General features: G+C 51.7%; 2 protein-coding genes and 1 non-coding gene across 4 annotated transcripts in view; 2 read left to right on the top strand and 1 right to left on the bottom strand.

The window, feature by feature from the left end:
• Positions 1-17,416, top strand: part of SCNN1B (sodium channel epithelial 1 subunit beta) — a 61,898-nt gene extending 44,482 nt beyond the window's left edge. For both annotated transcript variants that reach the window (XM_042921282.1, XM_042921283.1), the window contains exons 5-13: positions 7,712-7,815; positions 10,238-10,401; positions 10,687-10,794; positions 12,801-12,918; positions 13,777-13,852; positions 13,946-14,003; positions 14,658-14,719; positions 16,159-16,234; positions 16,496-17,416. In XM_042921282.1, the coding sequence (XP_042777216.1) occupies positions 7,712-7,815; positions 10,238-10,401; positions 10,687-10,794; positions 12,801-12,918; positions 13,777-13,852; positions 13,946-14,003; positions 14,658-14,719; positions 16,159-16,234; positions 16,496-16,876 (1,147 nt within the window). In that variant the 3' untranslated portion in view covers positions 16,877-17,416. The remainder of the gene's footprint in view (positions 1-7,711; positions 7,816-10,237; positions 10,402-10,686; positions 10,795-12,800; positions 12,919-13,776; positions 13,853-13,945; positions 14,004-14,657; positions 14,720-16,158; positions 16,235-16,495) is intronic.
• On the top strand, positions 9,371-9,477 carry LOC122210383. Its single transcript, XR_006198033.1, has one exon. It is a non-coding gene; the product is annotated as a U6 spliceosomal RNA (small nuclear RNA).
• Positions 17,417-20,653: 3,237 nt separating the features above from the next.
• Positions 20,654-25,189, bottom strand: part of COG7 (component of oligomeric golgi complex 7) — an 83,941-nt gene continuing 79,405 nt past the window's right edge. Inside the window, exon 17 of the mRNA XM_042921191.1 lies at positions 20,654-24,344. Within this exon, the coding sequence (XP_042777125.1) occupies positions 24,178-24,344 (167 nt within the window). The 3' untranslated portion in view covers positions 20,654-24,177. The remainder of the gene's footprint in view (positions 24,345-25,189) is intronic.

The following is a 25,189-nucleotide window of genomic DNA, read 5'->3' as shown; positions in this document are numbered from 1 at the left end:
ACTCGGCTGGCAGGTCGCGGGCTAGGTTTTGACCCCTCGCTCTCAGCCAGCGGCCTTTGCTCAGGGCACCCCTGGCCAGCCGCTCCTGGCAGCTCCCCCATAAGGCTGCAAGTGCCCGGGTCACCAGTGTCACGTCCACGCATTCACCTTCACCCTCTCAGCTGGAGAGGGATGTAAAACCGTGACTTCAAGTATGTGACCCCTCAGCTCAGTGAGAATAGCCCTGGCTGGTGTGTGAGGTGGGCAAGCAGGGTCCGTGAGGGTCTGTTGGGATCTACTATCAGGTTCCTGATGCCCGACGTGTGCTCTTCTGCCGTTGAGCGGGATCCCAGTGTCAGGAGATACGCATTCACGTGGCTTTGGGGCAGGCAAAACACCCAGCGTTGGCCACACAACTTCTGTGGTGTGGCTGTGGCTGGGGAGTGACTCTAGTGAAGGGGTCAAGGCTGGGCGGTGTGGTTAGACCACTGGGTGCACATCCTTGCTGTCTGACAAGCTGTGTGACTTTAAACAAGTTGAACCTTGATGGGCCTCTGTTTTCCTCCTCTGTAAAATGGGGTAATGACATGCCCACTCTGCGGGGTTATTTTGGGTAGTAAATGAGTTAATATGCTGACGGCAGTGTTGGCCTCAATAAATAATAGTTGTTACTGTCATTAAACCCACATTTGACAGGGAACTCATTATCCAATAATAATGCTAACATTTATTGAGCCCTTCTGATGTGTCAGGTGCTATTCTTAGCATATCACATGTATAAAATTCATTTAACCATGGCCACAGGCCCGTGAGAAAGGTACTGTTGTGTCAGCCCATTTTCTATGATGCAACCGAGGCCCAGAGAGGTTAAGCGACGCCTCTGAGACCACACAGCCGTTGAGAGGCAGAGATGGCAGTCTGGGTCACCCCGCCTGTCAGAACACCAGATAGTCTTCCCTCCCTGCCCCCTTCTCCCAAGCCTGTTATTTGTCACCTGCCTTCCTGAGTCAGCCTCAGACGTGGTGCCAGAGGACACGTGCCTCTCTCTGCCCTCCCAACGCTGCTCTCCAAACACCGTGGCCTCTGCTTCCTCGCTCCTTCTGACCCTGTCCTTTCTCTCTCGAATGTGGCAAATGCTCAAGAAGCAGCAGCTGCAATTAGGAAAATATGAGCCACATCTGGACCCTGATGCCAAAGTGCCTCGATTTGAATGCTAGCTCTGGGTGCGGTTGGGCACGCTACTTTGCCTCTCTGGGCCTCAGTTTTCTCATCTGGAAAATGGGGATAGTGAAATAGCCTTATAGGGGATTAAATGATGTAAAGTGCTTAGAACAGTACCTCCCACATAGTAAATAATATATGAGCATTTTTTTAAAGTCAACTTTTTAATGTGGAATAATCTTAGGTTTACAGAAATGTTGCAAAGAGAGTGTATCCGGTTGGTTCCCTTGTACCTCTCCCCGGCGTCCCCCCCCCCCCCCCCCGTTGTTGACATCTTCTGTCACCACGGTGATTTGTCAAAACTAAGAAACTAATATTGGCATATTGCTGTTAACTAAATTTGACACGTTCTTGAGGATTCAGCAGTGTTTCCCGGTGACCTTTTCCTGTTCCGGGATTCCATCCGGGAGACCCCATTTCGTGCAGAAACTCTGTCACAGTTTTTCGGGCTTCTTTGTTTGGGTTGACCATGACAGTTTCAGAGTACTGGGCAGGTGTTTTAGGGCAAGTCCTTGACTTGGGTGTGTACAGATCAGACGGGTTTGGGGGGAAGAAGAGCACAAGGCGAGCGACCCCCTCGTCACTTCGAATCCTGGGCGGGGTGGGGAACGCCTCAGCCACATGACACCACCCGTGATGTTGACCTTCCTCACTTGGTTAAGCTATGGGTGCCACGCTCCCCCGTCATGAGGTGACCTCTTCCCTTCCCAGGCCCTGTGTGGAAGCAAGTCGCTAAGTTGAGGTCACCTTCTGGGGGCAGGGGGGTGGCAGGCAGCTCCTGGTCTCCTGCAGAGGAGAATGTAGACTCTTTGGAAGTCTTCTGTGGGGAAGACTTCTCTCTTCCCCACGTGTTTGTTTATTCAGTCATTTCTACTGGTATGGGCTTGTATGTATTGGGGTTGTAACCCAGTACCACATTATTTATTTTCTTACTCAAATTCTTCCAGCTTTGGCCAGTAGCAGCTCCTTGTATTGGCTCCTGTGTCTTTTTGACACGTCCCCATCACTCTTTTTTTTTTTTTAGTACTTCCTTACTTTCTAGCACCTCAAGATGCCCCAAGGCCTAGAATCAGCCATTTCTCTGAGGAGCCCTGGTTCCTTTTATTGGGCAATGGCATCTAGAAGCCAGGACGTAGGCATATATAAGCATCATCGTCATCACTGCTCCATCTGGCTCGCTAGCTTCTGCCCTCGGGAGCCCTTCCTGACCTCTGCCATACAGCACCACTGTTCATCTTCCTGCCGGGGACGCTCTGTGTCTCCGTCCTTTCCGGGGGTTTGCTGGTCTCCGTCTACACGCCTTGCACCTGTCCCAAGAAGGTTTTTTTGGCGGGAGGGGGGAATGCCTGGCTCTGGAGCAAGAGTGGGCCAGCACTGAGAGAAGCCTCTCCAGGTAAAGGGTGCTGGCGACAAGCAAATAGTTGGCGCCTACAGTGAGGCCGAGAGCACGGCCCTGGGCAGAAGGGGATCCGACCGCACCCTGGGTTGCAGATGTCAGAGACCGGAGACCGTTTCTTGGGAACACTGTGTCCCCACACCCTGGGGCGGGGTCTCTCCCTCCAGAACAGCGCCCGGCTTTAGCCAGTTTGCCCTGCTCTGTTCCTCCTGTGGCCACAGCCCTGATCCTACACCGACGCAGGCTCCGTGATGCCCGCCCAAAGCCATTTCTCCCCCCCGGGCCTTTGCCTATGCTGTGCCCCCTGCGTGATGTGCCCTTTCTCCTCTCTAGCCCCTACCTCTTAGTCATCCTTAAAAGTCTCAGCTCAGGCCTCGCCTCCTCCAAGAACCCTTCCATGACCCTCATCCCTACACACACCCCAGCGAGAATTAGGTGTCACTCCTCTATGCTTATCTCTGCTGATACCCTTATCACATATTATAATTTACCCAACAAATATTTACTAAGTGTCTGTCTACCGTGGGCCAGCCTCTGAGCAGTAGGAGCGGCCTGCTTTTGTTGAGTATTTCCAGATGCTCGGCATCCAGCCCTCGCCTTAGTCCTCTTGGGTGGGTGCTATTATAATCCTGGCATTACAGGTGAGGAAGGTGAGGCACAGGGAAAGCTCACCAGCTACTCAGTGACAGAGCCAAAATTTGAATTCAGGCAGGCTGGCTCCCAGGCCTGGGGTGTTAGCCTCTGAATGCTTTCTCCCTCAAGACAGACAGCTGCCCTCCCTGGGCTTACCTTCTAATGCAGGAGACAGCTGATGAGCAAGCAGTTAAATAAAGATCATTTCAGATTTTGACACGTGCTAGCAGGGAATAAGCAGTAGAAATGATCAAGCACCCGGGCAGGGAAGTGACTTTGCACAGGGAGTGCAGGGGGAGCCTCGGAGATGGAGAGAAGTGGACAGGGCCAGAGGCACATTCTGGAAGGACAGCGTCGACAGGACGCTGCTGAGTTCCCCCCACCACTCCGCATCCCCAGCCACATGGTGACCTTCCAGGGCTGGACTCTTGTTCACCTCAGGTGTCCTCAGCCCAGTACCTGCCTCAGTAAACACTTGTTGGATGAAGAAATGTGGTTTCTTCCTGATTTCCCTTTCACTGTCGAGAACACCGAAGCTTAGAGGTTGAGAAAGCAGCTCAAATCTGTCCACCAGGGTCAGCTCCCAGCTTGGATTTCCCAGCCTGCCCCGGACCCACCTCGTTCTGCCAGCACAGAGGGTGAGGCCAGAGGTGGAGGAAATGGCTTCCTAATCTGAACACAGGGGCAGATATCAGCTGACCTCATGGGGTTATTTTGAGGATTGAATGGGAGAAGGTACACAGAAATGTGCAGCACGGGGCTGGCCCCTGCAAGGTTTGCATCATCTGTGTTTCAAAATACAGGGCTTAGATAGGGGCACCTGTACCCCAATGTTTATAGCGGCACTCTCAACAATAGCCAAATTATGGAAAGAGCCTAAATGTCCATCAACTGATGAATGGATAAAGAAACTGTGGTTTATATACACAATGGAATACTACGTGGCAATGAGAAAAAATGAAATATGGCCTTTTGTAGCAACATGGATGGAACTGGAGAGTGTGATGCTAAGTGAAATAAGCCATACAGAGAAAGACAGATACCATATGGTTTCACTCTTATGTGGATCCTGAGAAACATAACAGAAACCCATGGGGGAGGGGAAGGAAAAGAAAAAAAAAAAAAAAAAAAAAAAGAGGTTAGAGTGGGAGAGAGCCAAAGCATTAGAGACTGTTAAAAAACTGAGAACAAACTGAGGGTTGATGGGGGGTGGGAGGGAGGGCAGGGTGGGAGGGAGGACAGGGTGGGTGATGGGTATTGAGGAGGGCACCTTTTGGGATGAGCACTGGGTGTTGTATGGAAACCAATTTGACAGTAAATTTCATATATTAAAAAAAAAAAAAAATAAAAAAATAAAAAAAAAAAAAAACGAAACAAAACAAAATACAGGGCTTAGAAGACAATGCTCCATTTCTGTTGCTGTTTCTGTGCTCAGCCCCCTTCCTTCCTATTTTTAATAAAGTGAGAAAAACATGGGCACATGGGTGGTTCAGTTGGTTGAGCATCCAACTCTTGATTCTGGCTCAGGTCATGATCCCAGGGTCATGGGATCTAGTCCCATGTTGGGTTCCACGCTCAGTGTGCAGCCTGCTTGGGATTCTCTTCCTCTCTCCCTCTGCCCCTTTCCCCTGAGCTTGCTCTCTCTCTCTCTCTCTCTCTCTCTCTCTCTCAAATTAAAAAAAAGGGGGGGGGGGCACCTGGGTGGCTCAGTTAAGCATCTAACTTCAGCTCAGGTCATGATCTTGCAGTTTGTGAGTTTAGGCCCCGCATCGGGCTCTGTGCTGACAGCTCAGAACCTGGAGCCTGCTTCGGATTCTGTGTCTCCCTCTCTCTCTGCCCCTTCCCCACTCGTTCTCTCCCTCTCTCTCTCTCTCAAAATAAACATTAAAAACAAGAAAAAAGAATTAGATAAAATAAGAAAAACAAAACAAAAAACACACAAAGACATTTTTAAAGTGATTCCTTATGGGGACCTGAGGATATACCTACAGACAGAATAGAGTATGATGACCTCACAAGGAAGCCAGAGCCCATGGCCACAACTCACTTCCCTTCCCATCCATTTTGCAGCAAAGCCTAGACTCCAGGGTCTTTAAGCTGTAAATAGTTCAGAACATATCTGCAAAAGAGAAAGACTTAAAAAAAAAAATCAAACCATAATACCATTATCCCACCTGAAAAAAAATTAACAATAATTCCTCAACACCATCAACTGCCCAATCATCTTCATGCTCATGTCATTTATACCTTTTTGCCTGTTTGCTTGTGTGAATCAGGATATAACTAAAGGCAGCATGTTGTGATTGTGTCTGTAAAATTTCTATTAATCTAGAGCCTGTGTCCCTTCTCCTCTCTCGCAGTGCGTTTGTTGAAGAAACTGGGTTGTTTATCCTGTTTCATTCCCCAAGGTCTGGATTTTGCAGGTTGACTTGCTGTAGTGACTTTGAACCTGTTCCTCTGTCTCCAACATTTCTCATAAATGGTAGTTAGAGACAGATGCATGGTCCTGTTTGGGGCTGATTTTTATTTATTTATTTTTAACTTCATTTATTTATTTTTGGAGAGGGGGGGGGGCAGAGAGAGAGGGAGAGAGAGAGAATCCCAAGCAGGCTCTGCACTGTCAGCACAGAGCCCCAGTGTGGGGCCCGAACGCACGAACTGTAAGATCATGACCTGAGCCAAAACCAAGCGTCAGACACTTGACTGAGGCCACCCAGGTGCCCCTGATTTTTACTTTTTATTCGCAAGGCCACCTCCTCGGCAGCCTGTGCTCTTCCCTCAGGAGACACGCAGCATTGGCCCACCAGGGTGCACTGCCCAAAGCCATTCATTCGTCAGGGTTGTGAAATGATCTTCTCATTGTATCACTGCCTCTTCAAACCAGAACCGTTTTAACAGCTATATTACAAGAAGGAAAAAAAAAAAAAAGCTGGAGGGCGCCATAGATTAGAAGAAACTTGAAAGACCTATCACCCAGTCACCTTAACCTCATTTGCATCCCAATTTAAACAAATAAATTGTAAAAATTGACATTGAAGAGACAATTGAACTTTGAACTGAATAGTTAATCTTAAGGGATTTTTGTTGGTTATGTTTAACATGGTAATAGCCGTATTTTCAAGAGAGCTCTCACTTTCCAAGCTACATCTGGAAATGTTTACAGATAATATCATGATGTCTGAGATTTGCTTGAAAATAATATGGAAGGGAGGTGGGGTGGGGCGGGTAGAGATGAAGCATTAGTGGCCATGTGTTGATGATTCTGGAAGCTGGCGGTGGGTTTTGTCTCGACCTTGTGTGTGTTTGAAATGTTCCATATCCAAAAAAGTCTTTTTATAACTGAATTCTTTTTTTTTAATCTTATTTTTTATTTTTTAAAATTTACATCCAAGTTAGTTAGCATATAGTGCAACAATGATTTCAGGAGTAGATTCCTGGGTGCCCCTGACCCATTTAGCCCATCCCCCCTCCCACAACCCCTCCAGCAACACTGTTTGTTCTCTGTGTTTAAGGGTCTCTTCTGTTTTGTCCCCCTCCCTGTTTTTATATTACTTTTGTTTCCCTTCCCTTATGTTCATCTGTTTTGTCTCTTAAAGTCCTCATATGAGTGAAGTCATGATTTTTGTCTTTCTCTAATTTCACTTAGCATAATACCCACCAGTTCCATCCACATAGTTGCAAATGGCAAGATTTCATTCTTTTTGATTGCCGAGTAATACTCCATTGTATACATATGCCACATCTTGTTTATCCATTCATCCATCAGTGGACATTTGGGCTCTTTCCATACTTTGGCTATTGTTGATAGTGCTGCTATAAACATGGGGGTGCATGTGTCCCTTCGAAACAGCACACCTGTATACCTTGGATAAATGCCTAGTAGCACAATTGCTGGGTCATAGGGTAGTTCTGTTTTTAATTTTTTGAGGAACCTGCATACTGTTTTCCAGAGTGGCTGCACCAGCTTGCATTGCCACCAACACTGCAAAAGAGACCCTCTTTCTCCACATCCTCGCCAACATCCGTTGTTGCCTGAGTTGTTGTTAGCCATTCTGACAGGTGTGAGGTGGTATCTCATTGCGGTTTTGATTTGTATCTCCCTGATGGTGAGTGATTCTAACTGAATTCTTTTGAAACTGCATGATACCATTGCTACTGCCGCGAGCATCTTTATGGAAACATTTGTCGTTATTGTTAACTTATTTCCTTAGGAAACCTTTCCAGGACATCAGAGAGGACCCTGTATAGTGTTCCACATGCCTCATTATAAAGCCTTCTCTTTCCCCGGCCTCTGGCCCTCTCCCGACTCACCCCCTCTCTGACCCACCATCCCAGCCAGCTTTCTCTCTATGTGAGTTCCCGGCTTGCCCAGCCCACCTGTCGGATCCTCCCAGCTCCGCTCTGCCAGGCCCCAGACCACAGACACTCAGGGAGGCACCTGCTGGGTGGGCCCTGATCTCTAGCTGATGGTGTTTCTTTCAGGAACTTCACGTCCATCTTCCACCCTGATTACGGCAACTGTTATATCTTCAACTGGGGCATGACGGAGAAGGCGCTCCCTTCGGCCAACCCCGGAGCTGAGTTTGGTGAGTCTTGGTTCATCCTGGGGCCAGAGCCATGGGGCTTTAAATCCCCACCACGTGGGGCTAAAAGACCAAAGGACCATCAGCTGTCGAGGGTCAGGGCCTGGATTAGACAGGAGGCAGCACAGGGAAGGGCAACCTGTTCGGTGGGTGGGGAGCCATTCCCTTGGCCACACAAAATGAACAAACCTTTTTAAAAATTTTAAAGAGAAAGGAAGAGTTTCATTCGAGCCCACGTTAGGACAGCTGCCTGGGATACACGGTCTTGACAAGGAAGGGAGTGCACCGGGAAAGGAAGTTTGGTGCAGGGTTATATATGTTTTTTACATCAACAGTTACAAACCATCATGATGAAGAACGTTCCAGAAAGTTACAGACTTTATCTTACGTTTTTAGTATCTGCAAGACTGTATGACTTTAATCTTATGGGAACCAGGGAGGGTTTTTTTTTTTTTTTTCTTTTTCTTTATATTTGGAATGCTCCTTTTTGGTTATTTGTTTTAACAAAGTAGATGTACAATGTGTGCTGGGGCCAGAAATAGAGCCTGTGCTCTGAGGTTTTGGTGGAGTCATTTTGACCCTGGTAAATGTTAAAGTACAGCCTCCCTGGGAGCCTGAAAGCAGGGCCAAGGTATGTTAAAAGTTGAAAATTTCCTTTATCACCTTCAACTCCCGTAAACACCTGGGGTGGAGACTGGGGTTCCCATTTTGCTGATCAGCAAGGTGAGGATTCAGAAGCAGTGCAGCTCAGGCAGGGGTCAGGAACTCAGGCTCCCGTGCACGAGTGAAAACTCTCTACCGCTGACCCCCCAGGTAATCCTGAGATCCAGACTGAACTTCTGGAAGCCTTGGTCTCCCCAGAGACAGTACACGGTAGCATCATAGAGCATATTGTGTATAGCTCGTGGAATCACTGTGACATAATGCAGCCACCTGCTCAGTACTGTGCCGGGCAAATGCGAAATGCTCAGTACATGCCGGATATTCTTGGAAGGTTTAAATGAACTTGTCCAAGAGCACACAGTTAACATGTCGCAGAGCCCATACTCTTACTTAGCCTCACTGCTAAACCAAGTTCTTGAACAAGACAGAGAGAGGGTGAAGGATTAATGGAAGCAGGGGAAGGGGAAGTGATCGATGACAGAGGCCACTGCATTGGTCCGTCTCTGGGGAAAGACTCAGGGTGGCCTCAGGATGGCTTCAGCATTCCGGCTGTGAGCCAGGCACAGGTGGGAGCGATCCTTCCTCCCATGAACTTCTGACCTCCCCAGACTCCAAGAGGCAGGCTGTCATTCTAACTATCAGGGCTGTTGGTCAAAAGGGGTACAGGGGGCTACTGACCTCCCTTCAACCAGCTATTATGTCCCTGGAATCTCTGTGCATCACAGAGGTACCGGTCAACTCACTTCACGGCAGACGATTGAGACTAAGGAGCTCAGCTGCCTGTGTTAGAACCCCAACAATTCCCCTTTCTCGCTGGGTGACCCTGGACAAGTCTCTTCACCTCTCTGTGCCTTGGTTTCCTCACCTATAAAATGGGGATAAGAATAGCAGCTTTGTGCTCGCTTCGGCAGCACATATACTAAAATTGGAACGATACAGAGAAGATTAGCATGGCCCCTGCACAAGGATGACACGCAAATTCGTGAAGCGTTCCATATTAAAAAAAAAAAAAAAAAAGAATAGCAGCTTTGCTTTTGTGAACGTATAATAAGGTACTTGGGCCCAGCACTCGGCACATAGCAAGTGCTCGATAAATACTAGCCTGTTGTCTGACCCACCCAGCATAGTCTTATGGTGCATAACATTGGGGGCTGGTCTCTGTGCACAAGAAGGGAACCGTCGAATGGGGAAGGAAGACCGACAATAAAAGAATCATGTAAGGGAGGCACATATTGGGAGGAAAGTTCCAGAGCTAGAAGAGCAAATAACAAAGACCCTGAGACCTTGTCTTGGTAGTCAGGGAAGGCTTCTGGAAGAAGTGACTCAGGCTGAGATCCGAAGGAAGAGCAGGAGGATCTTGGAGGGTTAAGGTAGGGACATAATGCCAGAGTAAGGGAACAGTGTTCTTGAGGCATTTGTAAGGGCCCAGCAGCAGGCAGGAGCATGGAGGCCAAGAGGGACTTAATGAAGGGAATGAGGACTCATGTGATTTGAGGTGGGCCGGTGCTGTGCTGTACCCCTGGATCTACCTGCCACGTGGAAAAGAGATCATGGGAGTAGAGGGGAGACATGGTGGCTTGGGCTAGGACGGGGGCCTTGGAGAAGGCAAGGAGTCTCATTTTTGCAAGGCGGAGCCAGTTTCCTGGATGGGCCCCGGAGGTCCCCTGGGCTCTGGGGCTGGGGGCTTGGCTAAGTGGCTGATGGGTCTCCCTTCAGCCTTGGGGAGCAAGTTCAGGCAGCCCTCGGCCCCACCTTCCCACAGGCCTGAAGCTGATCCTGGACATAGGCCAGGACGACTATGTGCCCTTCCTCACGTCCACGGCCGGCGCCCGGCTGATGCTCCATGAGCAGAGGTCATACCCCTTCATCAAAGACGAGGGCATCTACGCCATGTCCGGGACGGAGACATCCATCGGGGTGCTGGTGGTACGGCCGCAGCCGAGGGGAACCGAAGGTGGAACCCTACCTGCCCAGGGCTGAGCTGGCCCTCCCTCATGGCCCATTCCTACCTTATCTTCTGGCTGGAACCCCCCTTCCCCCCGCCACCAGGATGGCCATGCTGTGGGGGAAGACAGGCATCATCTGGCACCTACTGGGGCCTATGGCTTCCCATCCCCTTTTGGCATCCCCACAGACCCCCATGGGAGGGAGGTACAAAGGGGGCCTCCTAGGGGTGACCGGGGCCTCCAAGAGCAAACTTTATGGACACAGGACAAGCTGGAGCGCAAGGGAGAGCCCTACAGCCAGTGCACCATGAACGGCTCCGACGTCCCCGTGCGAAACCTTTACAGCGACTACAACACCACCTACTCCATCCAGGTAAGAAGCCCTCGAGGCCTCGGTACCTAGAGCCGGTCCACGTCTACCAGGCCCAGGGCCTCGGGGCTCCGGGGGAGCTGGGCCCGGCAAGGCCAGCTCTGCTGGATTTTTGTAGGTGACCACTGGGTAGTTTGGCGGGTTTGGTGGCCCTTGGGGCTGTGGAACCGGTCCATTCCCTGGGTGCTCTCCAGGGCCCAGGGCTGGCCACTGCTCATCTCCCCTCGGCAGGTATGCCCTTTGGGGGTGCCCAGAACATGGGGATCTCACTCTGGGGTCTCTAAGAAGAACCCTTGTGTGAGAGAGATGCTGTGCTAAGGGCTCGCATGTATTGCCTCATCATTTGATCCTTTCAACACCCCACGGGGCAAGAATAGCACTTATTATATATATAACATTTATTTGTTCTAAATATTAATATACGAAGAGTAGCAGGCTTATCGTGTGCTAGGCAGGCACTGTTCCAAGTGCTTTACACACACTAATTCATTTAATCCTCACAACAATGCTGAGATGGAGGTAAAATGATTAGGAATGAGGAAGCTGGGATTTACAGGCCCCAGTGCAAACGCCTCATCAGTTTACCCTCTTTGTATCCGGCCTCAATTCCCCTCGCTGCAGCTGGGGCTTCCCTTTCACCCTGACCTCCAGGGTCAGCCCGGGAGGCCTGTCCTAAGACCCAGCCCCAGTGAATCTGGGACAGTCCGAACCTCTGCACGAGTGACAGAAGTGACCGCTCAATGACACCTCTCCCCCAGCCCAGGCTGCCTTTGCAGATAAGGAAACTGAGGCATAACTGGGGGGCAGCGTAGTGCCTGCCTCTGTGCCTAAGAGCCCTGAGCATGGCGTGCACTTCCCTTTTGTCTAGGTTACTGGAAATCTAGTGCCCCCTGTGCCCACCCTCCGGCCCACCCTGCCTGGCTGACCTGTCCACCCCACACTCTGACCTGGCCAGTTTGGCCACCTTCTATCTGGAGGGGCTTCGGTCTGCAGTGAGGAACTTGGGGGAACCTTCTGAGCTTCTGAAGGGATAGACAGACGGGCAGCACAGGGAGATGGGAAGCAAAGAGATGGAGGCCATGGAGGTATCCATCAGGCCCAGTCTTAGAGACCTCATTCTAGAAAAACCTCACCTCTTGCTTTATCTGGTGCAGCAGCCTCACTGGCCAGAGACCTTGGCAAAGACCCAGGCCCTGGTCAGGCGCTCTGTCTGCACTGCCCCATTCCCCACCCCCAGCCTCTGTCACGGGGTCCAGAGAGGACTCCTACTAATCTCCAGGTGAGACAGTGAGGTCTGGAAGAATGGGAGACCCTTGCCCATAGTCAGAGCCCCTCATGTGACCCCTCTAGCCCCTCACCCCCTGTGCTTCTCCCGGCTGTGTTTGCAGGGAGGCCACAGCCCTGTCAGGAAGAACACGATAGGACAGGATGTGTGCTAGGTTGGGAAGGAGCAGGCCGGGGAGCAGCAGGAGCACACAACAGGGGGGGCAGGTTCCGTGGCTGGTGGGGCAGAGCCGAGGAGAGCAGGGGAGAGCCCGAGAGAGTGAGGGTTGGAGCCAGGGGTCCTCCACACACGGACAAGCAGAGACACATGAGTAACAGCCACTTCCGTTCCCCGCCCAGCGCTGGGCCCTCCTCACCTTAGCCCACAGTTGTGACTGTCACCCTGCTTCACCCCTGAGTGACTGCAGGACACATAGCTGCCTCCACGTGTGGGGGAACCAGGTCACGGTGACCTGAAACCCCAGCAGTATTTGGAATAAGCCACCCCTCCCCGTGCCATGTGTGGGGCACCAGCTTTGATAGGTGGCGGGGCTGTCCTCAGACAGCTGGGTCTGGCGTGAGCCCCTCTGCAGGTACCGAGGACCAGGGACAGGGAAGGACAGCCACCCCCAGACTGCGAGGTCAGCAGGCGTAGCTCTTCAGCCGGAAGGACCCCTCCCCTGGCTCCCGGGGCCGGGTGGGGACATCACAGCCACATCCGTGTCCCCCCTCTCCCACCACTGCAGGCCTGTATCCGCTCCTGCTTCCAAGACCACATGATCCGGAACTGCAGCTGTGGCCACTACCTGTACCCCCTGCCCCGTGGGCAGAGATACTGCAACAACCGGGAGTTCCCCGACTGGGGTGAGTGGGGGGGCCCCCACCCGCCAGGGCTCTGATCACATAGCCGGGGTGTGGCCTTCACAGTCCGCAGCCCCCCTCCCCACCCACCCCTGGGCCCCACTCCGTCCTGGTACACACCCACGCATGCATGAGCCCTGTGGGCAGCTGCTGGCGAGCACACATGTGTGTTTACATTTTCACATGCATGCGGGAGAGGGCTCGGGGGCACTCGTGCCTGGGTTGCTTCCGTGTTTGCATCTGTGCACGCTGGTTTGCATGCCCACACGTGTGTGTGCGCTCGCTCATGCACCCACAAGGCCACGTGTACCAGCCTCAGCATGTGCGTCCGTGTCTGTGTGGGCTCGCCGGGCATCTCTGCGGGTTGTTGGGTGGGAGGGGAGGCCGAGGTGGCCTCCCAAGGGTTTCAGGGGCCCTGGTGGCCTGGAGTCCAAACATGATGGATGTTGTCAGTGTCAGAGCGAGTCCCACCACCTCTAAAACCAACAACGTATGTAGACAAGAGGGGAAAACTATCCCTTCCAACCACCCATCCCTTCATGCATGACCCCGTGAGCACCGCCCAGCCCGGAATGGGCATGACAAGCAGAGGAAAGCCGCTCTGCTCCTGCTGAGCTGAGTCTGGGATGTCTGGGGGAGGCTCCCCACCCCGGGGCCAGGCTGGGGCAAAACTGGCTGGACACGAGGGGCAGGGTGGGAAGGGGTGACCCTCCACAGAGACGACTTCCCCTCCCGTCTAGAGACAGGCCTGGGGTGGCCATGGCCAGGAGGGTAGGGGGCAGCCCCAGCCTCAGAGGAGGAGAGGAAAACGTCTAGAAACCCCCACTCTTAAGTCTCTTACCTCCCACCCACCCTGCTCAGCCTATTGTTACTCACACCTGCGCATGAGCGTGGCCCAGAGGGAGACCTGCATCAACATGTGCAAGGAGTCCTGCAAGTGAGTGTGGGTGCTGGGGGTGGGAGGGGGGGACTGCAGGGTGGGGGCACGGTGCTGGCAGGGACATCAACAGGGCTGCCTTGTCTCTTCCAGTGACACCCAGTACAAGATGACCATCTCCATGGCTGACTGGCCTTCAGAGGCTTCCGAGGTGAGATGCTGGAGTGGTCAAGCTCCTGGCCGCCCACCTTTGGGCTAGGGACAGGTCTAGGCATAGGCCTGCGGGCTGTTTGTCCCTCCGCTAATGTTTCCCCAAAGCGCTGTGCTGGGGACACGGCAGTGAACGAGACAGGAATGGTCCTTTGCTCTTATGGAGCTTACATTCTGGTGGGAGAGAGAGAGCGTACAGAAGTTAGATCATTTCACAGTGTGGTAAGGGTGGGAAACAGGATGACTGGAGAGTAACCAGGGGAAACCGCTTTAGACAGAGTGGTCAGGGAAGATCTCCCTGCAAAGGTAACATTTGAGTTAACGCAGGAGGATGGGCTGAGCCAGCCTGGGCAGGGCTGGGGAGGAAGATCTTGGAAGAGCAACAGCAAATTCGAGGGCCAGAGGTGGGAAAGAGCTGGCGCAGGATGGCGGGGCCTCTGGGGGAAGACCGGAGACTAGAGTGCCTTCTCCCCATAGCAGCAGCCACAGTGCGAACTATTACCTTCCTCCTCCCAGCGCCAACACGTGGTCCCGGGGGCTTTGGGAAGCTACAGGGCTGTGGTCTGCCTCCCCCCATCTCCCCAAATCACAGGGCCCATGTTTGGGAGGGGATGCTGCAGGTGCCATTTTTTTCAGTTGCCTTCTTGGATTCCAGGATTGGATTTTCCATGTCTTGTCTCAGGAGCGGGACCAAAGCACTAATATCACCTTGAGCAGGTGAGCTTAGAGTCTTAGGGGCTGGGGAATGCAGAAAATGGAAGGAACCAGAATCTCATGGGAGGGGTTTGGATGTATGGCGGATATTCAGACACCTTCTCACACTGGTCAGATCCAGGAGAAAGCCTGAAGAAGGAGGCACTGGAAATGAGAGAGAGGCCAGCCAATGGGATTCAGAGTCTGCCACTTCCCAAAGGCGAGCCTATTTCTCCATATGTCACCTGTTCATTTGCCCTTTCACCCATCTGTCCATCCACCCATTCCTCCATTATTCATCCATCCTTCCATTCTTCTACCCATGCACCTGTCCATCTACCCATTCACCCATCCATCCCATACATCCATCCTTCCAGATTTCCACTTATCCATCTATCCGCTCACCTATCCACCCCCCATCTATCCATTACCCATTCAACAACCCATCCATCCGTCTGTCCATACATCCATCTACTTATCTGTCCATCCATCCACCCATCTATCCATCCACCCATTCAACCATCTGTCCATCCACCCACCCATCCACCCATTCACTCATCATCCATCCATCCACTTATATGTCCATCTGTCCATCCACCCACCCATCACCCACCCACCCACCCATCTATCCATTCATCCGTCCACCCCATGCGCCCATCCATCCACCCATCCTTCATCCCTCTCATCTTCCTCCCATCCATCTATCCACTCACCCATGTACCTATTCATCCCATTATCCCCTCATCCATCCACCCACTTATCCTCAATCCACTCTTCCATCTTTCCATCTATCAAATACAAATGCAGATTGAGCACAGGAAAGACACAGGTCACACTCTCAGGGAGTTCCAGTCTAGAGGACAGAAATATGCCAGCAGGGCTTCTGGTGATGAGAGTCTATACAAGACCCTTCCTTTGGGAGCACAGCAGGGAAGGAGCTCTCTGCCTGGGAGATAAGGGAGGTCTGTAGAGGGAGGTGACACTTGCGCTAACTCTCCAAGAAGGAGCAGGAGCTGTTAAGTAAGAGACAAAGATGTCTGGGCAGAAGCCTGGAGGTACAAGAGAGCATAGCTTTTCTGAGAAGTATCAGGTGTAAAGGGGAAGCCCACTTGAGCAACTTTCTGTGCCCTGGGTCCCCTGAGGAAGGAGCAAGGCTTAGGACTCTATGGAGAGGCTGTGTATGGGCCGGGCGCCCCGGGGGTGGGGGAGGGGAGCTCAGAGCCAGTCTGGGGGCCCACAGGAGTGATGCTGGGCAGAGATGCTCTTTGTGGCCCAAGGCCCAGAGGGGCCAGGAAGGGCAGCACTTTGGGCTTCTGCTTGGACCTCACCACTCACGGCAGTGGACATGTGAGAAGCTCAAGCCAGAGGACTGGGGCCTCCCGGCTGCCTTCCTGTGAGTGTGCATGTGCGTGTGTCAGTGTGTCTTGGGGAAGGGGCACCAGCCCTTCTTGCTGCTCCTACAGGAAGGGAATCGTCAAGCTCAACATCTACTTCCAAGAATTCAATTATCGCACCATTGAGGAGTCAGCAGCCAATAACGTGAGTCTGGGGGCTCCTGACACCCCAGCCCTGCCGCCCCTGCACCCTGTGGGTGGGGAGGGTCCCGAGACCAACAGGGGAATTAGGAGCGTCCCTAAAGGAGTCACAAGAAGTTTCCCCGGGGCTGAGATGGTTACCCCATCCCCCTTCCCGGCCGAGGGCCCACCTCACAGGAACCTGGGAGGCGGGGCAGGGCTCAAGGCAGGAATTTGTGGCCCGACCCCCAGCCCTGCCAGCCCCTCAGCCCCCTGCTCTCCACAGATCGTCTGGCTGCTCTCCAACCTGGGCGGCCAGTTTGGCTTCTGGATGGGGGGCTCAGTGCTGTGCCTCATCGAGTTTGGAGAGATCCTCATCGACTTTGTGTGGATCACCATCATCAAGCTGGTGGCCTTCGCCAAGAGCCTGCGGCAAAGGCGGGCCCAGGCTTGCTATGCCGGCCCGCCGCCCACCGTGGCTGAGCTGGTGGAGGCTCACACCAACTTCAGCTTCGAGCCCGACGTGGCCGGGCCGGGCCCCGACCCTGGGACCTATCCTGATGAGCAGACCCTGCCCATCCCGGGCACCCCACCCCCCAACTATGACTCCCTCCGTCTGCAACCACTGGATATCATCGAGTCGGACAGTGAGGGCGATGCCGTCTAGACCCAGGGAGCCCAGAAGTCAGATCCGAGAAGCCGAGATCACTGCCCAAGACTTCACTTTGTGGTGCTCTCCCCAGTGGAAGACGATGGGTTTCCAGGGCCAGAGTCTGTGTCCCTCTACAGAGAGACCAGCAGCTCCTGGCCTGTCCCAAGCTGAGGGCTGTGTGGGGTCACGGTGCTGGTACAGATATGGGAAATGTGTACTCATTTGGTTCCTGCCCGTACCTCCAACCTGGCCTGATCCTTGGCTGGGACATCCCCAGCCAGGCTCCAGAGACCCTAGAGCACCCTCCCCTGCAGGCACACTGGTTTCCTCCCAATGCCAGTCACTGCTCCAGAGACACACAGGCAGACATGCCCTGCCGTCTGTCCCCAGACCCAGCAGTCTTCCATCCTGGCCTTGGCTGAGCCCTGCAAATGGGCTGAGTGAGGGCAGCAGTTGTGCAAAGCAGGAAGAGCAGCAGGTCCAGGGGCAGGGATGGGGGGCCTGCTGCCAGGTGGCACATATTTTGTTCTAGAAAATAAAAGTAGAAGACACAGACCTGAGCTTTGTTCTTTGTCAGGCTGGACAGTCGGAATGCCCTGATGCACCCTGATGCATCCATACTGGCTTGGACGCAAGGGCCTGGCCAAGGGAAGGACCTCAAGCAGGTGATTTTTAATTTTATTTAATTTACATCCAAATTAGTTAGCTATAGTGCAACAATGATTTCAGGAGTAGATTCCTTAATGCCCCTTACCCATTTAGCCCATTCCCCCTCCCACAACCCCTCCAGTAACCCTCTGTTTGTTCTCCATATTTAAGAGTCTCATGTTTTGTCCCCCTCCCTGTTTTTAGATTATTTTTGCTTCCCTTCCCTTGTGCTCATCTGTTCTGTGTCTTAAAGTCCTTATATGAGTGAAGTCATACGATATTTTACTTTCTCTAATTTCGCTTAGCATAATACCTTCCAGTTCCATCCAGGTAGTTGCAAATGGCAAGATTTCATTCTTTTTGATTGCTGAGTCATACTCCATTATATATATACACACACACCCCATCTTCTTTATCCATTCATCCATGGATGGACATTTGGGCTCTTTCCATACTTTGGCTATTGTTGATAGTGCTGCTGTAAACACTGGGGTGAATGTGCCCCTTTCAAACAGCACACCTGTATCCCATGGATAAATGCCTAGTAGTGCAATTGCTGGGTCGTAGGGTAGTTCTATTTTTAATTTTTTGAGGAATCTCCATACTGTTTTCCAGAGTGGCTGCACCAGCTTGCATTCCCACCAACAATGCAAAAGAGATCCTCTTTCTACACACCCTTGCCAACATCTGTTGTTGCCTGAGTTGTTAATGTTAGCCATTCTGACAGGTGTGAGGGGGTATCTCATTGTGGTTTTGATTTGTATTTGCCTGATGAGTGATGTTGAGCATTTTCTCATGTGTCGGTTGGCCATCTGGATGTCGTCTTTGGAGAAGTGTCTATTCATGTCTTTTGCCCATTTTTTCACCGGATTGTTTTTTTGGGTGTGAGTTTGATAAGTTCTTTACAGATTTTGGATACTAACCCTTTATCTGATATGTCGTTTGCGAATATCTTCTCCCATTCTGTTGGTTGTCTTTTAGTTTTGCTGATTTGTTTCCTTCACTGTGCAGAAGCTTTTTATTTTGATGAGGTCCCAATAGTTCATTTTTGCTCTTGTTTCCCTTGCCTCCAGAGACGTGTTGAGTAAGAAGTTGCTGTGGCCAAGGTCAAACAGGTTTTTGCCTGCTTTCTCCTCGAGGAATTTGATGGCTTCCTGTCTTACATTTAGGTCTTTCATCCATGTTGGGTTTATTTTTGTGTATGGTTTAAGAATGTGGTCCAAGTTCATTCTTCTGCATGTCGCCATCCAGTTTTCCCAGCCCCACTTGCTGAAGAGACTGTCTTTATTCCATTGGATATTCTTTCCTGCTTCGTCAAAGATTAGTTGGCCATCTGATTGTGGGTCCATTTCTGGGTTCTCTATTCTGTTCCATTGATCTGAGCGTCTGTTCTTGTGCCAGTAGCATACTGTCTTGATGATTACAGCTTTGTAATATAGCTTGAAGTCTGGGATTGTGATGCCTCCTGCTTTGGTTTTCTTTTTCAAGATCGCTTTGGCTACTTGGGGTCTTTTCTGGCTCCATACAAATTGTAGGATTATTTGTTCTAGCTCTGTGAAGAATGCTGGTGTTATTTTGATAGGGATTGCATTGAATATGTAGATTGCTTTGGGTAGTACCGACATGTTAACAATATTTGTTCTTCCTATCCAGGAGCATGGAATCTTTTTCCATTTTTTTGTGTCTTCTTCAATTTATTTCATAAGCTTTCTACAGTTTTCAGTGTATAGATTTGTCACCTCTTTGGTTAGATTTCTTCCTAGGTATTTTATGGCTTTTGGTGCAACTGTAAATGGGATCAATTCCTTGATTTCTCTTTCTGTTGCTTCATTGTTGGTGTATAGGAATGCAACCGATTTCTGTGTGTTGATTTTATATCCTGCAACTCTGCTGAATTCATGAATCAATTCTAGCAGTTTTTTGGTGGAATCTTTTGAGTTTTCCGTATAGAGTATCATGTCATCTGCCAAGAGTGAAAGTTTGACCTCCTCCTGGCTGACTTGGATGCCTTTTATTTCTTTGTGTTGTCTGATTGCAAAGGCTAAGACTTCCAATACTATGTTGAATAACAGTGGCGAGAGTGGACATCCCTGTCTTGTTCCTGACCTTAGGGGGAAAGCTCTCAGTTTTTCCCCATTTGAGGATGATATTAGCGTTGGGTCGTTCATATATGGCTTTTATGATCTCAAGGTATCATCCTTCTATCCATACTTTCTTGAGGGTTTTTATCAAGAAAGGATGCTGTATTTTGTCAAATGCTTTCTCTGCATCTATTGAGAGGATCATATGGTTCTTGTCCTTTCTTTTATTGATGCGATGAGTCACATTGTTTTGTGGATATTGAACTAGCCCTGCATCCCAGGTATAAATCCCACTTGGTCGTGGTGAATGATTTTTTTAATGTATTGTTGGATCCAGTTAGCTAATATCTTGTTGAGGATTTTTGCATCCATGTTCATCAGGGAAATCCAAGCAGGTGATTTTTAAAGTTCTTTTTGGGTTGTCCTTGATGCAGTGGACTTATGACTTTTCAAATGCCATCTACTATACTTCTTTGGATAGCAGGGATAGAGATGGAGAGAGTAAGACTCAAGCTGGCTTAAATGAATCTCAAGCAGCTCAAGTGATGTTTCAGTCTCTCTGCTTTCCCAGGCAGGCTCTCCTTACATTACAGCAAGAAAGCCCATCTGCAACCCCAAACTCCCCAGCTCCCCAGCTCAGTCAACAGGAGAAAATACCTTTTTTCCAGTTGTTTCAGCACGTTCCCAGGTGGACTCTCATTGGTCACTAGTTGGGTAATGTGCTTATCTCTGTACCAATCAGTGTGACCAGCTGCATAGGCTGCTTGGATTGGTCAGCCTCTGCCCATACCTGAGGCTAGGTGGCCCCCAGCAGAATCACATGGCTCCAAGGATTGCCAGATAAAATACAGGCCACCAAGTTATATATGAATTTCAGATAAACAACAAATTAATTTTTTTAAGTTTAGTTATTTTGAGAGAGAGAGAGAGAGAGAGAGTAGGAGTAGAGAGAGAATCCCAAGCAGGCTCCGCACTGTCAGCACAGTGCCCCACGAGGGGCTTGAACTCATGAACTGAGAAATCACGACCTGAGCCAAGATCAAGAGTGTGACGCTCAACCAACTGAGCCACCCAGGCTCCTCAACAACAAATTAATTTTTTAATATAAGTAAATCCATATAATATTTGGGAGATATTATGCTAATCATTTATTATTTTTCTGAAATTCAAGTTTAACTAAGTGTCTTGTATTTTTAATTGCTACATATGGGAACCATGATGGCTCTCCCCAGAGCGATCAGGGAGCTGTTGCCAAAGAAGAAAGGGGTCTGCCGGGTGCTGATGGCTGACCACCTGCCAGCCCCAGTCGTGAAGGAGCCTGGGCATCTGAGGGCTCATTCCTGCCCGTCTAGAACACCTGGGTCCTTGGCTGGGACGGCAAACAAGCTGGCCTCCCATTAAGTGCCCACAGTGGCACCTGTGGGGGAAGGAGGTGCCAAAGACTTGGTGCCACTGTGGCCAAAGGCAGCACTGTCAGGGATTGTGTGTGGAGGGCCCAGGGGAAGCCGGGTTTCCCAGCTCGGGGCCAGGCGAGTCTGCAGGCTGGAGTCAGTTCTTGGTGGTTACCACGTTTACTCCTAGGACTACTGCTTTTATTATGAGGGATAGTTGTCACCACTGTTATTATTTGTTGTTGGCATCAAATAATGGCTACATTGTATCAAACACCCCATGCCAGGCGCCAGGCCAAGTGTTTTGTAAGTCTTATTCCATTTAATTCTCATAACCACGGAGAACTATTGCCATTCCATGTTACAGGTAGTAAGTTGAGACTCAGGGAGGTGAAGTCAGATGCCTGAGATCACTCTTCTAGTATGTGACAGGTAAAACTCCAGCCTCATCCTCTTGCTGCCAGCGGTCATAAGAATGCCGGTCCCTTACAGGAGCCCAGGGCTTTCGTCTTTACTGTCTCATCTGATGCTGTGGGGGTGATTTATTTCTTCAGCTCCTGGCTTTATTTTCCTCTGTGTTGATGTCCCACTGAAATAGGTTCTCTCCATGTGCTGCTGCTCTTACCCCAACAGGTTCCAGACTCCATTCTGTCCGCTGAGCAACTTCAGTGGGAGAAAAGCTCCCCTTTCTTGTACAGTGTCCCAGCAAAAGCCCCGAGAATGAAGGCCATCGGGTCGGCCTGGGCCACATACTCATCCTGAACTCAGAGGTTCTGCCCGGGATGTTTTGCAGCAGGAGTGGGAAGGGTGCTCCCTGCCCCCAGAGCTCTGTGCGGACGTGTGACAGCAAGGCCAGGCTGCTGGGGGGCAGCGCCACCCCTGCTCGTAGGGCAGCCTTGAGGGCCAGGGTGAAGACGGATGACACCCCATCTCCGAAGCAGGCTCTGAGGCAGACAGACAGGTTCCCCTCATCCCTCCGGATATGGAGGAGAGGAGCTCTGTCCTGTTCCCACCCTGGGGCCATCAGAGACTTTCAGGGCTGAAAAGTTAGGCTGGCAGGACCCAAAGTGCCCAGAAAATAGCATTCTGTAATTCCCATCTTTACCCCAAAAGGGATGGTAGGTTACAGACACTGGAGACTATGAAATTAACATTCACTGTGCACTTGCTATGTGCTTCACCCGCTGCTGTATCTCGGTGGCTCTTCAAATAACCCTGAGTTAGGGACCACCATGGCTCCCGTTTTTCACATTAGGAAAGGAGGCTCAGAGACTTGACGTGACTTCCCCAAGGTCACATGGCTGGGAGGTGGCAAAGCCAGGAATCAAGCAGCTCTTACAGACACTGGCACAGAGGTCACCCCAAAGAGATTTCCACTTTCCACAGCACATTTCACCTTCCAGGCTTCCGGCTCTCGCTTCTTCGAGGCAGGAGCCAGGCTCGATCCCTGCCAGGGACAGTCTGTGATCCACCACATGAGAAACCAAAATATTTTTCTTGGTGCAGACTCACAGTTCTTTCAGGGCCAGCAAAACTGGTTCCGAGGATGTGAGGACAGAGCGCATGGGAACCCCTGGATGACAGAGCCAGCGCGACACCTGCCCTGGCAGCCTGGAGGGGCTGGTTCACGAGGGGCCGTGGGCGCGGCGGTGCCGCTCCCGAGAGCCAGCACGAGCCGGCGGACCCAGCTGGGGCCAGGCGGTGCTGCCTGCCTCCCGCTCCGTGGTCAGGACTGCGGCAGCCACGGTGCCAGGGACTCCAGACAAGCCCCTTACACCTCTCCCACCTCGGTTCCCGCGGGTGTAAGACAGGGATGATACATGCTGCCTCGGAGGCTGTGGAGGGGCATAAGGGAGAGAGAAGTAACGCGTGTCCAGAAGCGGGAACACGCTTCACGTCGATTCCAATAATGGACGCCGAGAGACACTGCCCCCCTTCTCCCTTGCTCACAGAAACCCAGCTTCCTCAGGGCAACAAATCCTGCTTGGTCTAAGCCAGGCTTTCCCTGCTGGAGGGGAGTCTGTCCTCCCTCAGGCAACGTCTGGAGACCTTTCTGGCTGTCACAGCTGGGGAGTGCCACCAGCATCTGGTGCACAGCAGTCAGGACAGCCCAAGACGACAATAGTGCCCAGGCTGAGAAACCCTGGCTGGAGCCAGCCCTGACCCCACGTTCCCATCCTCCCTTGCAGCCGGGGGGATGCCTGGTGACCAAGAAACAGCCTGTGAGGCCAAGGAGAAAGCTGCGGGGGCCAGCGGGGAGGCCTCTGCCTCCACGGTGGAAGGGACCATGCCCTCTCTGCCTTCATCACCCACCAAAATGCGGATGTGATACCTGCAGCTGCAGGAGTCAGCCCACCGGGAGGAGGCACACGAGGAAAAGGTCCAGATCACCAGGAGGCTAGTCCTGGTCCTGACTCCATCCAGCCACTGAGTCAGTGCCCGCAGCCACCACCGTGTGACTTCTTGTTATTGAGAAAAATCAACACCTATTTGCTAAAGTCACTCAAGTTACACTATTCTGTTACTTGTGGCCAATTACAGTCTTAACAGATACAGAAGCTACTGGCAAAAACCCTGACAGAATCCACATGATCCGTGAGTTTCAAAACAAGACAAAGCAAAAGCCCAAGTCCTCACCACGGCCTACAGGCCAGTCTGTGGTCTGGCCCCCACCGCCCCTCTGACCTGACTTCCTACTTCCATGCCACTGACCTTGGACGTGCCCCCAGGGCCTGGCCCACACGGGTCCCTCACTGCCATACACCTGTCTGACCTGCTGGTGTGGGGGCTGCCCCTCCCCCAGATGCACTCTGTTTCCCTGGTGCCACGGTCTGACATCACCTTCTCTGTGCCTCTTCCCCTCCTTCCCGGCCGGGTCCTGGTGCTTGGAGCACAGCACACGGGGGGGCACCCAAATATGCATGGAGGAAAGAAAACAGCTTTCTTTTCACAATATTTATCAATTCCATTTTCAAGATCGGATCTTTTAGAAAATCATCTGAAAACCCTGCTCTAATAAATAATATACCTCTAATTACAACCCCTTTTTTTGATTATACAAATGAACCGCATCTTTTTAAGACAAACCCTGTCCAACGCTGGGCAGATTTTTTGAGCAACTCCATTCTGGAGAGTTTCTGTGACCCCAGGACCCCAGACCTGTGCCTCTTCTTAATTGGGTGTCCGGGGGTGGGGGTCAGTACTCCACACCCCGCATGGCAGCCACCGTGGCGGCAAGGCGACGGGGCAGGCCTTTGCTGACCTGCCTGTAGTCCTCGGGTTTGCTCTTCAAGAGTGTCCCAATGTTCTGCAGGGGGCGAGATGGCTGTAGGCCCAGGGCATCCATCACGTTGATCAGGTAATCTGTGGGGACGGGGAGCGGACAGACACAGCTAAGCAGACTGAGCGCCGAGCGAGACAGAGCCCTAGAGGCCTTCCTGAGTGAGAAACAGAGAGGTCCACCCCAAGACCCCCAAGATGCTGGGTGTCCACTCTGCCCCCATCAGCCAGGCCTTTACTCTGAGGGTTTTCCCAAGAGGATTAAACCTACTGTGAGCTCGGCCCGAATTCAGGAATTCTAACTGAAGAAAGGACTGGCCCACCCCACAGCGTCCCCACCACCCAACCACACGCTCAGCTCCAGCTGGACCAGCTGACCTCACCCAAAGCTCTATAGTGGGACTCCTCTGACTTCCTGGCCACACTCCCCAGTGGACCCCACCGGCCACATGGAGAACCCGAGTCAGGGGACACAAGGGCTTCTGTGAGCAGAATCCCCACCACGAAGTCAAGGTCGGTGCCTAAGTGCACTGCAGTTCCCGCGCTAACCTTACCCTGGGGCACCAGCTGAGGATACATTCCTGCGCCCACCCAGACCACAGCAGTGAGAATCTCCAGGAGATGGTTCAACGACGCTGTCCTCCTAAAAAGCAGCCCCATGACTCTAACCAACACTGGCAGAGCGGGGAAGGAGAAAACTGGTTTCCAAGTTCGGGCTGAGCTCAGCGAAGTCCTTTCTCACTGAGTCTCTGCTTCTTTCCGTCGATGCCATGTAGTCAGAGAGGACGAAAAGGGACAAAGCCTGTGTCGCCATGGAAGCATGTGTCGCGGCTGGTAACCGAGCGCTGCCCCGACTTCCTCCTTCCTGGGCAGGCACAACCCGGACCTGAGGAAAGCTGCCTACGGCGTTCTCTGGTTCCTCCGCAGAC

The sequence above is a fragment of the Panthera leo genome, chromosome E3 (genome assembly GCF_018350215.1).
Source record: "Panthera leo isolate Ple1 chromosome E3, P.leo_Ple1_pat1.1, whole genome shotgun sequence".
In the NCBI taxonomy this organism is placed as follows: domain Eukaryota; kingdom Metazoa; phylum Chordata; class Mammalia; order Carnivora; family Felidae; genus Panthera; species Panthera leo.
Note: the sequence above shows the minus strand (reverse complement) of the source record. Positions and strands in the feature narration are given on the sequence as shown.